Genomic DNA, 15,541 nt, shown 5'->3' on the forward strand with positions numbered 1-15,541 from the left:
TTTCTAATTGAATTCTATGAGAGTTCTCTAGGATATCAAACGGAAGAACATTGTCCACTGTTTAATTGAATTTCGCAGCATTATCTTAATAATTTGCCTCTGTGAACTAGGCTTTTGCAAACAGCAGATATGTAAGGGTAGGATAGGGCTCTGCTTCTGCAATGTTACAGTTTGAAACATGTCAAAACTGCTTAGAGAATATACTGAAAAGTTAGATCTAGATCACTTAACAAGGAGCAGGGGGTTATATAAAAGAGAAAAAATCTTAAGCATGTGGTGAAAAATAYGTGCTTTTAAGAAGTGAAATTCTGTCCTAAGTCTACATTTTTATGTACTAAATAATAAATAGGAGTTTTTCATATTTACCCGCCTGTAATATAACTAGGTAATTACAGAACTGTTATTTTGAACTATAAAGCAAAGCTCATTGAAATAAATCTTGGCCTTTTCATAACTTGGAGTAGACTCTGGAGTCTTTTTGTACCGTGTTGACTGGTTCTGTTTTCTGGTTACCTTTKAAATAGGCGAGGTTTTCCTGTTTCATAATGAAAGCTGTATCTTTCATGACTGCGTGTATGCCTGCACTTCTAGCTGTTTTGGATATAAGCTTGTAGTTCCATGATTTTTAAAGGCTTTATTTTTATAATCTTGTTTTGTTTTGTTTGCGGTAAAACTGTTTAGCATGTTTCATAGGACATAGCATCTTCTTTACAAAGATTTGTCTAGATTAAGTCATAGTCTAGTTTGGGCTTAGACTAGGAGTAGCCAACTGCCCTGATCATACAGATCATGTAATAAAATCTTTTGGCCAAGAGCCGAAAGGTCTAAAGCTTTGAGAGTCAAGGGGAACAGAAATCTAGCAGGGAACAGGGAGAGTTTTCCATGGATCCTCAGGTACCCTTTGTGGGCTGAGCATTCACTTAGGGTCTGTGTAATTTGACGTTAACTTTAGCAGCTCCTCAGGCAGCAAGCTTGCACTTCTGATTGCAGAACAACTTCAACAGTGTCATGTATCATCAGTCATCTTTATATTAGAATAAGAAAATAACATGTTATATTTTTCACTGTTATAAAGATATGATCTGTTTACTATCAAACCATACCAAAACCATAATTAAGCTTTTAATGATATCAGAAGTAATCCTTCTGACTTTATGCATTTTAAAGCTAAGAAGATTTATAAATTCAGTTCCCATAGGCATCATTATTCATTATCTCTGTCTTGCTACTAGATCAACAGGTGGCTGTTTAAAACATAACTAGCATTTGAGTGAGCATTTTCCTTTGTTTCTCTCTCAAATTGCTGTGTGTGCTTCACTTGTAGCTAAGCACTGGAAGACAAGAATTATAAGCTTTTTATAGTCAGGTAAAGGCTATTTCCCTTTTATAGTTCTGAACGGAGGGAGAATGGAAAGAAAATCTTATTTGATGTTATATTATTGTTTCTATTGACAGAACACCCAGGAAAGGAAATGTTTTTGCTGCTGAGGCAGAAAACACATCCATCTCCACCACTATTAGGCAATTCTACCATTGAGTTCTTTTTGTCAGAATAGCCCTAACTCCAGTCTTGAAGGATAAGCTAACAATATTCCAATAATGTTTCTGTTTCTGTAATATGTCTTTTTTCCACACAGTTTTTCTGAAGTCCTTCCAGAAAGCATATTCTGTGCGATTTGAAAAGGTTTTAAACCTTTTCAATGTTTTTGCATGTTGGGGAAGTGAGTTGGACTGTTTAAGCAGTGTTGTTACTTTGGAAAAGCTTCTGCATTAAATGTTTAGAGTAAGTATATTTTAAAAAGTTTGGGTTTTTTTGATAATAATTCAGCAGCTTTCTAAGTTTAGAACTTAGGAAAACTACTGTATATACTTGTAGAAGACTGAACAGTTTGAAAAAACAGGTTGGAAAGTAGRATATGATTTTATCACTGGAGTTGAGTGACTTTACTGATACCCTTCAATGGCAATTCTAAACAAATATATTGCACAGTGAGACACAGACAATCTTTAAAGCTGCTGTGGTGTAATTCACTGGATGTACATAAAGTAACTGAAATAGCATATAAGAAACTGAGTAGAAATAATGAGTTGATGCAGTACTATCTTGGATCCTGAGAAGGCATTGCTTTTTTGTTGTCTTCTTGGGTGGCTGGGTCAGTATGCAGCTGTTTATTCTTAGCTTCTGGCTGTGTCGTACTGCCGTATGATGGAATGGAAGTCCAGAAAGAAGCCAAAAGCCAAAGGCTAAAAGTTTAGTGTACTGTATGTCAATGTGGAATAAATAATTTGGACAATACCACTGAAAGGACATCTAAATTATAAATATGAATGAAGAGTGTTCAAATTTTTGAATCTGTTGTGTTCATCTTCAGAATGTCGTACAGGCCATGTATTGCAGTGTATCTCCCTGACAGCAGACCTAAGAGTATACAGACAAGATTGTGTGTGTGTATATTTGTATATGTGTCTTAAAAATGGCACATTCACTGTTATCTGTTGTTGCAGATTCAACATAAAAAAGATAAATCACAATCTCAAGGTAGAAATGGTTTATTGGTGACATTTATTAAATAGAAATGTAAAAATAATTGTTTCTTGAAGTAAATAGTCTTTGAACAAGGAATGACTAGGTCTAACTGCGTAGTGGTGAGCGGTTGTAGATGAAATTAATAACGTGAGGGTGAACTTCTACTGCAAAGATATAATTCACAACAATAAATTTGGCCCTATGTGTTGCTATGACAAATGTCCTAAATGTGTGTATGATAGCCTGAATGTGTCAGGTAAGACTTGGAGTTGAGGGGAAGGATTGTCTTTCTTGTCTCATTTTTCTTCCTGTGAAAAATCTCAATGGTTTTAGCTGTGATTAAGATTTCAGGCTACTTTAAGTATATCTAAAACATCAAAGAAGGAAGCTATCCCTAGTTATAGGATAAATATTGTTATAAACTCTAAACCCCTCTCCTGGAACCCTTACTCCCCAAATTAAAATCAAATGCTTGTCTTTGTTATTTTCATTCAAAATCAAGCCAATTCATTGTGTCACCTTTGCGAATAACTATTAAAATTCAAACCTACCTTCTTCATATACTCATTTATTTTTCTACTTACATAGAAACAAGTTCAAATGGAATTAAATCATAATCAGGTTTGAACTTGACGTGTTTTTTCTTAGTGTAAACCACTTGTAACACATTTCTCATGTTACAGTCCTAACCATTCAAAATTTTCCAGACAACCTTTTTCCTTTTGCAATCTCAATAAAGAGCTGATAAATGCCTATCTGGAAAAACAATTTGTTAGCCTCTAACATAATTTGATGACCGGAAAAAAGATTAGAGCCTGCATTACACAGCCAGTGATTTTTGTCCATGTAGTAGATACTTAACCTGAAACTTTTAAATTATATTCTTTAAAAAAAAATTAAGCTTACCTATTTGCAAGTTTAGTAGAATGGATTTTATGTGCCAGATAAGCTGTTTCCAGTTATTAATATGTGTGTCAGATTACCCTAGGGGAATTTAAGATGAGCCTGTATCTTTTTCACTTGATAGAAACAAATTTAAATAAATTTTTAAGAATTCTGACTTTATTATATTTATTTTATAGCGTATATTCTTCTTTGGAATTGATGGGTTGACTATTCTGAACATTAGTCTTCTAATTTTGTGTGGAACAGAAGTGGGAGGGATGACTGTTCTTGCACGTTGCCAGCATCGTGTCTAAGCCTTGCCCAGAATCTAGGATCTCTTGGCTCATTGATTCAAATTCCCTGTCACATTCACTCACATTATGTGATGCTTTTCATAAATTAATCAAACTCCATCTTAGAGTAATTCTGCTTTTTCTAGTTATGAATGTGCTGTTCTTGCACAGCCAGTATTTGGCATATCTCCTAAAACTCTTAACAGGGTGCAAAAATATAGCAGCTCTAACATGTTTAAATGGTCTCGGACAACTGTTTTTTCTCAAAGCTTTCTATACAGCTGAGGGAGGACAGTGGCTTTCAGTCRCATCGGATTCAGCCTATTGCTGGTTTAGGCTATTTGGTTTATTTCTGTTCTTGACATTTGGTAATACATTGTGTATTCAAGACATTTTGGTTTTAAGATGTTGTTTCCTAAAGCAATTAAATGTTTTGGAAGGTCTTGATTTTTTTTTTTAACTAATACTAGACTTTTCTTGTCTGTAGACTTGTTAGAGATTATTAGGTCATAAACAGATCTTAATTTTGTTTGTCATCAGTCCAGTATTTTAGAAAAGAGTATGGAATCAATTCTTTAAATTAAACAATTTTTGAGAGACTTGAGAGAAGTGTTAAATGAAGAACTTGTATTAAAATTCTTACTCTGATTTTAATTTTTAAAAAAGCATAGGACACAGGAATTTTTGTACATAGATGAGAAGTGGCAGCAAGTTACTTTAAAGTTATGGGTTGGAGAAAGCGTGTTGATTATCACTTATGAAATATGTATATTATATATTAAAAAATATATACTGTATATATAAACATAGAAACTATTTGGCATTTTTGTACTATTACTTTGTACATAGCTGTCATGAAAAAAGATTTCTGGGGATAAATGTGCAGTTTCTTCACCCAGGAGAGGACTTTTTATTTAAAGCAAGTAGTATGTTTAAATGTAATTATTTGAGGTACAGTTCATAAGCCTGTACTTAGATATAAAACCAAAATACTAGCAGTAGGAAATTAATCAAATAGCTCATATTTGTAGTTTTGTTTTAAATGTATAATAGATTGTTTCAAGTTGAGTTAAATATTGCTTTCTTCGTATTATAGTAATCTGATCTTTCCTAGATTTCACTGTGATATCAGGACATTACTAAATATGATCCTGTAGAAGCATACTATGAAATAACATGTGTGAGCAGATATTTGCTATTAATACCTGGTTATTATGTTCAGTTTCTGAACGTAGGTAACAAATCAAGAAAGTGCCTATAATGGTGATGAAATGACATTCTTCCACCATACTCTTGATCAAAAAATATATTCTTATATTTGAAGCAATTGGGAAGAATTTGCTCCTATAAAAACAAAGTGCACAACAACTAAAATTGAGAAGTTGTATTTCTTTGACCTCAAAATAAGTTACTTTGTTCATGGCAAGCATCAAGATTGCACAGGCAAATATATTTGTACGCTCAGAAGATGTGTTATTTCATGAATTTGCATCACTGAAAGTCCAGTGGTTTGAGGAGGTGGGATGGACAGTGTGAAAAGTCCAAACCTGATAGCTAATCACATTCCCCTTTACAGAAGTTCTGTCTCCCCCAAAATTGACACTTCTGACACTTTCATAAGCAATTCTTAAACTGTCTTATGCAGAAAATGATTTCTTTTATAGCCATAGTATTTTGTTCTGACGATCAAAATAGATATGCTAAATGTAAAGATATTTCGTGCACTTCCATTTAAATATGAAGGCTGATGTGAATGTACATGTATGTTCACTTGCATTTTTACCAAGAAGCCCAATTATGTCTGGGGAATATTGTCCTGGGCAATCCTTAAAAAACAAAATGAAGTATTAGATTTTGCTTTTGTTACGTTCTTTGAGATAAGCAATATAGTTACAGATGATGATTTCAGTTTTGATCAAGTGCTTATGCATTGGCAGATTATGAGGAGAAAGCTCACTATCATTCTCTGTTATATAAAGATTTTAATAAAGTTAATTATGGAAGACGTGCTAGAATAGAATGTACTGTATAGTTCTTCTAAGGAAAGTCATTTCACTTAACATATTTGGATGAAAAATCAATGTTTTCTGCATGTCCACATCAATACATTATAATGATTTTTTTCTTCCCTGTKTTATGGCAACTTCATTATTTAAGTGGAAATACCTTATATGCCAGCAAAGTAGCATCTCTGATAATCAAGTTATATCCAGAGTCTTCCTAACTTGATGAAATTTTCTGCTATAATATCATTCATACATGTATAATACAAAATAAAGCTCCAACAGTGCTCAGCTTTTAATAATCTTGTTCATAATTAAATACAAATATGACTAAAACGTATTCTTCTACATTAAAGTCTTGTCATAAAAACATTTGGAATATAAACCTTCAATACTCAGCAGGGGAACATAATATATACACACACACATTTTTCTGTTAGTAGCAAGCGTTTCATTCATTATTTGCACAGTTTCAGTCTTTTTTTTTTTTTTATACAGCCAGTACTAAGTCAGACTTCTGATTGCTCATTACTGTCAGGAATGACAGACGTTAAGGCAGCTTGACAGAAGCGATTTAATGTTGACATTTTAGTTTTCTGTTCAATATACAGTCGCAGTTTGTCTCTGAAGGTTTCACCTAGAAAACTGTAAATTAAGGGGTTCAAACAGCTATTAGAAAAAGCTGCTAGGTTCACAATATGTCCTGTTAAAGGATAATCATGTCTGAAAGATGGGCTGCTTGAAGAGACAGGTTCGCTTTTCTTTTGAAGAAGTTGAACACTAATGAAGACATTTTCAGGTAACCAGCAGATAAAGAAAACCAAGACAACAACAAAAATCATTCGAAGAGCCTTTTGTCGCCTCAGACGAAGACTCCTATGTTTGTGTGCTTTTACAAGAACTCGAGCAATTAATGAGTAACAAAGACCGATGATCACAAAGGGAATGATAAACCCCAAGGTTATTTCTAGCCACTGGATTTCTTTTACATCTGCAAAACAAAAATAGACCTCTCCAGTGTGTTGCAAGTGCACGGCTGTAAATGGAATTAGTGCTGCAGAAATAGACGCCATCCATATGAGACCGCAGCTTAATCTAGCGTGTTGCATAGTGCGAAATATGTTGGACCTCATTACTTTTGCCAGTGCCATGTATCTGTCAAAACTCATCCAAGTCAGAAAGAAAATGCTGCTATACATGTTGATCTGAAGAAACAAAGACATAAAGGTACAAATAATAGTGATATCATAGTACTTCTCATCAAGATTAAAAACCTCAATGAGGGAATCAGCAACTAAAATGAGATCAGCTACTGCAAGATTTATGAAGTAAAGGTCTGGAATAGTCATTTTTTCACGAAAACTTATGTTTACAACCAGTATTAGAATGTTTCCTACAAAACCAATAGGAAAAAGAAATATTGTATAAAGGCATGATAAGAACAGTCCAATGACATATTGTTGGTGTTCTGATTTATCAGCCAGTCTAGAAGATATACTTTCATTACACAAATGTGATCCATTTAGGTTAAAAGTTGTGCTGTTACATATAACAGGTAATATCGAGGTTGAGTAAGTTTCCATGGTTCAAATATCTGCAGAAAAAAATATCAGTACTCACAATTTTGTAGTGATGCCAAAAGAGTTAGATTTTTGATGTTTCCAAAGAAGTTCATAGTAATCATTTTGAATGGAAAAAGATTTACTCTTTTTGTAGTGAAAATTAACATTTGTTGGAATCCAAGCTAATTAAGTTTGAAATTGACTGAAATGCAACAGCGTAAGAAGTAAATTTCTTACACTATTTTAATAGGACACTATATACATGGCAAATGAGAAAACTTAAGTTCTTGTATGCCTTAAGACCACGTGAAAATCTTTTTACCATAATGATACTTGGATTTCTATAATAACTTTTTAGCAGTCAGCGTCAATAGTGTTTCTTCTTGCAGGCTGGAAGGAAGTAGAATTTTAGCTCCATTTGTTTTCTTTTAACAATGAATGTTCATCCTTGGACCTGCAATTTGCAAATGGAAATCCATTAATCTAATACCCCAGCATTGTCATGTGCTGTATGCTTTCGCTAACTTAACATACAGAGCTGAGGTTTTAGAAAACATCATGTTTGAATATACACACACATACATACATGTTCAGTTAAAATTAATTTGTTCAAATTTTGCATACCTTTTCAGGGCTCAGTATTGGAAAACATTATAGAAAATCAGATGTGTGAAGTTAGCCTACTGAAGAAGACTTTATAGGTATCTATTTTTTATCATCAACTAGTAACCTTATTAAGTAGCAGAGTCAATGACTGACAACACGGATGAAAAGCAATAGATTCCRTCTGTTTATAGAAGGAAGGAAAAGGGAAATTTTAGAATTGAACATAATACACTATATCAATATTATACTTATTTTTCTTGTATTTATGATTAATTATACCACATTAAGTTCCAAAAAGGAATGGACATCAGTTTTCCTATTTGTTTACTTATAAACGTAGAATGATACAGACTTGAAGCATTGCTAGAAGTTTATTTAAAGAGAAAACACCCCAAGCAAATGGAATTGTAAAAAAACAAAACAAAAACAAACAAGCGAAAAAACCTAGAGCATTTTGTGTTAAATTTGTGTTTTAACTGTTTTGAAGTGCTTTAATCACTTCTCACTACCAAAATTTTCACTTTATACTAAAAACATATATAAAAGTTAAATTGCTTGTTAGTAGATGATGTGTATATTTTCACATTTTAATGTTTTAAAATGCTCTCGATTCAGTCTGTAAGAGAAAAAAGAGCAGACCACCAATGGAGTAGGAGTGTTGGAGTATTTTTATTCAGCTGTTYAGCTCTGAGGTTTCTTTTAAATGTATGCAAGTTTCCAAAGTAGCTAGCTGATACTTAAATAAAGAGATACCTGTGTAGTTTCACAGCTTTTACTTCTTGACAAAATAGGCATCAGTATATTAGAATTGTTTGCTACATTTTGAGGCATTTTACTAAYGTATATCTTTATACCAAAACATTCCTATGAAATTACACTCATTTGAAGAAGGCTTGGTGTTTGTTTCAAGCAGCTATTGAGGTCAGACATGAACAGTGTCTTGTATRCAACATCCTTTTATTTCTGACTAAGGCAGTAAACTGCTTTAAATGCAATAAGGGATAAGTCAACAGTCTAAGAAATTGATTTTTAAAAGGTAACTCTGTAGTCAGATTTCAGTTACTTGTAAAAGTCCACCAAAAGCTGAGCAATTACAAACATTACAGGTAACAACATGCTGTGAAACACTTCGTTTTACCTTAATTCCATCTGTTCAGAGCTGATCTTCTCTAGACGCCAGAAGGGCTGATTCTTGTTCAGAGACACGCTTAAATGGATGTCGACTTTGACTGTCGTCTCAGTAAAAACTTGTATTTAGGTCTGCAAAGCTGCAATGAATGTCACCTGTTGACAATTTAGTATTWAAAAAATCAGATAAAAGTCTGTTCTGTTTTAAAATATCTTAAATACATGACAGTTTACAACAGAAAAATGCAGATCTTGCTGCATGTCCTTGGCAATAAAACAAGCTTTATAGATTCCCAGGGTTGTTCTAATTTGTGTTCAGTTGAAGTGGTGCTGAACAGCCTTACAAGGCTAGAATTAACCCTGTTTCTGCTGGTTCCTTATTTTACTAGAACTAGTCAAACATCTTCTACCTCATATTTTTCAGTTTTATTTCCCTTTTACTTTTAGCATTTTTGCACATTAGGTAGCCTGTTGGAACATACAGCTCTGCTGACCAATAATTAGATTTATTCGCAAAGGGCAATTAAGCGTATTGTACATATGTATAAAACAGCAGTTACTGTTACATATGTAATCTTTTTAAAAAGTTCCTGACAGTCTAAAGAGAAATACTAGATTGATAGAAATCTAGCAGCTGAGAAGGGTCATTTACTAAGCTGATAGCATGCATTTCATTTTTCCTACCTTCAAGTTGCTCCCRTTTTGCCTGCTTGTATTAATTTTTCAGGCATACATCTTCATCTTGGCACTTCTTAGAATTGTTCGGCTCAAAACTACATGTGTTAAACAAGCTTATTTTGCAGAAGATGTGGAGCCTCAGTCTCGCATGCAAACACTAGTATTGCAGGTGGAGTTTTTCATCTGTTGGGGGGAAGAAATAGTTGACATTTCTAGAAATGCCACCTACTGGTGGCTGGAATTCTCAAAATCAGAATGGAAAGAAAAATCTATGTAAAAAATCAGTTTATTAGATCTTTATTTATGTCAGAAAAGAGCAATATTTTATATATGTAAATTACTTTTTATGATTACATTGATTTTGTATTTTGTGCTATTAATAGATAGGCTGTACTTCATTGCAATATGCTACTGCTGCTGAAATGCGTCAGATCTCAACATTTAGGATTTAAAAAAATCAATATTACAGTTTCAGAAGTGTGATATAAGCAATTAAAATAGTATTTAATGTAGGTATTAAAATACGTTGTAGTAGCCAAATATTTTTAAGTTATGAAAGATCTCATCTCTGTAGAAAAATGAAACAAAAATTCTTACAAAAGGGATTTGGGGAATAACAGGCACTTTGCCTTCTAGTGCTGTTAATGCAAAATTATTATTTGCTGCCTTTGCTGCTTCTGGTGTAATGTGCTCTGCATGGGATTGCAGGATTTTGGCAGTGTTATTGAAGAAGAATTTAAGGTGTGGTTACACGATGGCTCTTCATAAATATGTTCTTGTGTAGATTATTACTTAATTTAAGAGTAAAAGAAAGTTTGTGCAAATCAGTAAGGAAAAGATTTACTGAATAGAAGACTTCCACTGTTAGTGGAAGGGCATTCTGGAGTGGGTTTTTAAATAGGATTACAAGGACAGAGTGCCTGAAGTGTTTCACTTTAAGGAGTGTACAAATATGATTTTTTTTATAGAACTGGAGCAATCATAATACTAGAAAATCTTACGATATCAGCTTTATGTGTCTGATTTATGGCTGTCCTAAGAATGGGATTATAAAGAGACTTGATCGTTTTTTGTTGATCATGTGGTTTTGCTATATTTAATTCTGTCCTTCAGAGTTTTCACTGATCTTGAAATGGCCAGAAGGATTTTTATGTTCCTTGATGTGTAATGTTAGCTTCTGGGTGTTAGCTGTTTGTAATTATGGAGGCCTGCATTAAATAGTCAGCTAGTCTCTATCCTTGTTTTTCTAGCTGTGAACATTAAGTAGTTTGGTATTAAAATGTATACAATTTTGTTGTGAATGCTAATTTTCTTGGTTTACCTCAGGACAAGAAATATGTCACTTTGCCTTACCTTGAGAATGACTAGGAAATTTTCTTTGGAAAGAGCACARAGTAGCTCTTTTTCATGCTAGTCAGACTATAAAGCCTAAGAGACCAAGGCCAGTGTTATTATATTGTAATTAGAGAGTTCTGTATTTCTCTATATTTTGAAACGGTCATGTGAATTCTCAGTCTTCTTTCCCAAATGACAACATCTTCAGACATAAATATAAACTTCTGTTTATCCAATCAAATTGTTGTTACTGACTAATCCACTTCAGTCTCACTGTTCTGCCTTTCCATGTTGGAAAGGGATATAAAATGCCCCAAACCAGTTTTAGTAACTGTTGAGCAATGCATCCTTTCTTTCCCTACAATTTGCTCTTATTCCTCGAGAGTAATGTACTATAATGATGCATGTTTAGTTACAGTTGTGCCAATATTAAAAATTACATTTCCTATTATTCTACCATATCACCTTGATTGTTGCTGAGAACATGTATGATAGCAACTGATATGATAGCCTATATATAATGAAATGTCAGGCTGCAGTAATTCTTCATTTAAAATTTTTGTAGAAGTTTTTTTTAATTATGTGGTAGTCAACTTTTATTAAGATAATAGCATTTAAGAAAAATGTCTAACACTATATGGTGTTCAAGAGACATTCGTGTAACCATTTGTGGTATACTTAGGTGCTTAAAGTGGAGAAAGGTATTCTACATAATATAGCAAACTTCAACACATGGGCCTATTACTATGTTGCAAAAAATGGATGACAGCTAATGAGGAAGAAAAGTGGGAGACATGAGTATAGCAGAGAACAGAGTAAGAAATCCGGTGCATCTTACTTCTTGAACTACCATAATACGGAAGTTTCTCCAGCAGGGTAAGTCCTGTAGGATGTAAAAGCTGTTAGATTCTTCCCAAGAGCATTGGAAGTGTCATGAAGCTGTTGGGCCATGGAGAAATTAGATCAGGGCTAGAACATAAAAAGTTTGAAAAAAAAACAAGGTACTGCGTCAAAGTGGAAGGCAGGATAAAATTGTGTTGGAATGCTTTACAGTGTAATATAACCAATGCAGAAGAAAAAGATTTTGTATCAGTATCTCTGCTGAAATTATGTTCAGAGGAAATACAGATGCTATTGCCATGCTTGTGTATTTTCTAATGTACATGGATCTCTTCTCCTCCAGATTCTCTCTCATCTTTCTCTTGGCGTGGATGCTTACTTTSACCTCTTTCAGCCACTTAATGATACTTTCTTTCTGGACTCATTCCCCTCCATCCATCCCATTCAKTCAAGCTTTACAAAATTGGATGACAAAACATATGGTTTCACTCTCTGTCCAAATGTAATTAAAAAAAAAAAAATCACAAAGCAGCAATCCTTTTTCACCATCATAGATGAGTCCATCAGTCCTTTGCTGGGCACTTCATTAATCTCTTTAGTTGCACAGGTAAAAGCATCAATGTTGTTGTTGCTAATTGATCCCAGTTGAGCAAATAAGAATCAAAGTGCCAGGGAAGCAAAACACATTCTTTCACTCCAGTCAGTGAATCAATTTGTTGAGGAACATACATAATGTAAACGTTATATAGAGAGGACTTGTTTTAGCTGAATTGCTCAAGCTTTTGCACTACTCTAAATCTTCTGCCTCAAAACCATGTTAAATAATGCTTCAACCTGTTTAGGGTCTGTTATTTTGAAACTAGAATGCTACTGAGGCTAGGTTTAGTACTATAGAAAGGAGAGTAACAGCTCAAGTTACAATCCAAGTGTGTAAATCCAAACTGTTTTTAGCTCAGATGTTGTTTTGCAGTGGGATTAGATCAAATTTGAACCAACTATTTCAGTAAAGAGAAGTCCTTAGTTTCTACATGTACTTTTCCAAAACATATCATCAACTCAAAAATTCAGACTTAAACATCAGCAGCCTGTCCGTCCCTCTTATTTTTATGAATAGAAGGCTTTTTCCAATGAAAGCAGAAGTCTTAGAAAAATATGAATATTACCAGCATAGAAATAAATATCCTTCTTTGAATTTTCCAGTATATCCCATTAGTTCATTTTGAAAGCATGCCTATAAAAATATATGCTGTATTTCTTCTGAAACAYACTGTTCAAAAACTAGGTAAAGCCTGGAAGAAATAGTGTTTAACAAAGTTATTGCTGGTTAAAAAACAAAACAAAAACTCTCCCTGAGTAGGCAAATTTTATTTTATTCCTAGGGAATGCACTCCAAGTTATTAATCACTTAAAAATTATTACTTTTAATGTTGGCCATAGCTGTTCTTTTTCTCTCCTTCAAATTTTACTATTTTAGGATGTCTTTTGGGACTACTTCTGTTCCTTTCCCATTGCCCATGGGGATATCTACCTTCATATTCCAATTGGAGTAAAGCAGAACTTTTCTAGGTCTACGTGTTCATTGTCCTGAATCTTAATGGAAGCTTTGAGTAACTTTATCAAGAATTGTTTAATGAAACAGTTCTGTGTTGCTATAGGATATATTCACAACAATTGAAAGGATTTATACATTTTTTAACCTCTTCTTTCCTGTTTATTTTCTCCTATTCAGTCTAAACAGTCATCTTGCAGTATACAGAGATTTCTTTGTTACTGTACAACTAGCCATCCAGAAAATACTCTTTCTCCTGTGAYGATAGTCCTGGTCAGGGAAGAGACCAGAGTGCATTCATACATATTTATATTTCATGGATGACAGCCAAATGCTATACGCAGGAGTACTCACGGATTTATACATAGTAGTTAATTCTTGACAAGATCTTCCCATTCCCAAATCTTAGCTCTGATAGTAGGCCCTCTCAGGTTTTATTTCTGAGAGACCCTGGGTTATGATTTTGGTTAGCTGTATCCCTTATTGAGAGTATCATTAAGAGATTAAGAGAGTATCACCTGTGTTGAACCATCCGGCTTCTCTTTCCAGGTCCGAACCAAGGTTATCTAACTAGAGCCAATATATTTCTGGAGTAAGGGCACCTTTGGGTGCCTTCAACAGTAACTCAGATTAAGGTGAATCAGAGACCATACAGTATTTATTCTTTCATTTTCAAATATAAAATATATGGAAGCAGTGAATAAAGTAGAATCCTTTGTACATATTCTTATACTAAAAAATAACCTATTTCTGGTGCAGCTGAAGCTATGCTATTCTCTATCTAACCTGGGATAAACAGCTTGCATCTTTTGCCATATTCTTTCACTTAGTCTGTCAGCTTTTTTTCACTGACATGCTGCTCTTACAGCTTATCTCTTCAAGCTTCTTTCTGGATCAAGCTGATCTTCAGTCCATCTTTTAATCTCTTTTCAGGTGTAAAACATAGATCTGATGCCAAATTTAGAGCTCAGAAATCCTTTCATAACTATAAAATTGATTCTTGTGTTTGAAGAAATGATTCTTACCTACATATTTCCTTTCTGACCAGGTTCTATAATAGTCTGTTTTTATGTAGCTTTCTTTAATTATCCATCTGTTCATGCTGGCAGCAGAACAAAATTGAACAGGAAAACAGGCTGACATAATACAACGCAGACACGGTACCAGTTGATTTTTACGTCTTGTAGAAGCATTGGTCCTTATGGCCTTACTGAGACTACATACTGTGTTTTACTTGCAAGTGATACAGTCATGTTTCATAAATTTCAGGACTTAGATATCTGAGACTAGATCCATATGTTTAAATACCAGATCTAAATACTGTATTACTATTGGAAAAATGTACCTTGTTCTTTCATTTATCCATTCATTGGATGTTCATCCATTTAACAACTTGGCTGTTGTTTTGCAGAAAGTGTGCCTGTCGACAGATCAGTGCCCAGTCCTCTGTTAGCTGGCCAGCCTATGCTGATTTGCACCAACTATCCATACAAATCCAGATCCTGTCAAGAAGGCTCTCTAAATATACAGTTGCAATTAAATATATCAATTCATTTAGCATCTAGGTATCATGTTTAGCCAGTGAATTCTTGTCCACGCAAAGGTACATGGTTAAGCATCAAAGCTGCTGTTTTCAGAAACTTTCAGATCATTTCTGAGTCTTTCTCATCACATTGGTATATTTTTATAACTTTGTAACCCAAGTCTGTATCTTTATTCAAGATTTAGTATGATTCTTGCATCTTCTCAGTTGTTCCTTCTCCCCCACTCCCACCATGGACAGGAAAAGTTGGCTTGTGCCAAAATTCAGTAACACTAACAATGCGTTCAGGGTAAGCATCTAAAACTTTGCATCTATATCTCAGCCTGTATTACCTATGGATTCTGGAAAGCTGCACCTGAACTTGAATACCACAGCTACTGTTTTCTGCTTCATTTCAGGTTGTTGTAGGGGAGRGAGAGGGAGAGAGGGAAGAGTTGTTTCTACTTTGTACCATTCACTCATGAATTCTTATCCACATGTATAATGTTCCCTATCTTGTTTAAAGGAGAACCTTGACTTAAATCAGAAATCAGAAATTGTTTGTATTTTTAAAAAGCAAGCCTCAGTTATATTCTTTTGAGCCTGGCTTATC

The 15,541-nt window shown here is 34.0% G+C and overlaps 2 protein-coding genes across 2 annotated transcripts in view; one reads left to right on the top strand and one right to left on the bottom strand.

The window, feature by feature from the left end:
* Nucleotides 1-15,541, top strand: part of CHLSN (cholesin) — a 131,032-nt gene that overhangs the window by 8,545 nt on the left and 106,946 nt on the right. The gene's annotated exons all lie outside the window — the stretch shown is intronic.
* On the bottom strand, nt 6,218-7,291 carry GPER1 (G protein-coupled estrogen receptor 1). The gene has a single exon (XM_085300173.1). It carries the CDS (start codon nt 7,289-7,291, stop codon nt 6,218-6,220), a length of 1,074 nt encoding a protein of 357 aa, XP_085156299.1.

Source organism: Rhea americana, unplaced genomic scaffold (assembly GCF_003343005.1).
Source record: "Rhea americana isolate MKP2758 unplaced genomic scaffold, rheAme1 scaffold_10, whole genome shotgun sequence".
NCBI lineage: Eukaryota > Metazoa > Chordata > Aves > Rheiformes > Rheidae > Rhea > Rhea americana.

Excerpts from the sequence above, each read along its gene's own strand:
- GPER1 (XM_085300173.1), bottom strand. The coding sequence starts at position 7,291 with ATGGAAACTTACTCAACCTCGATATTACCTGTTATATGTAACAGCACA.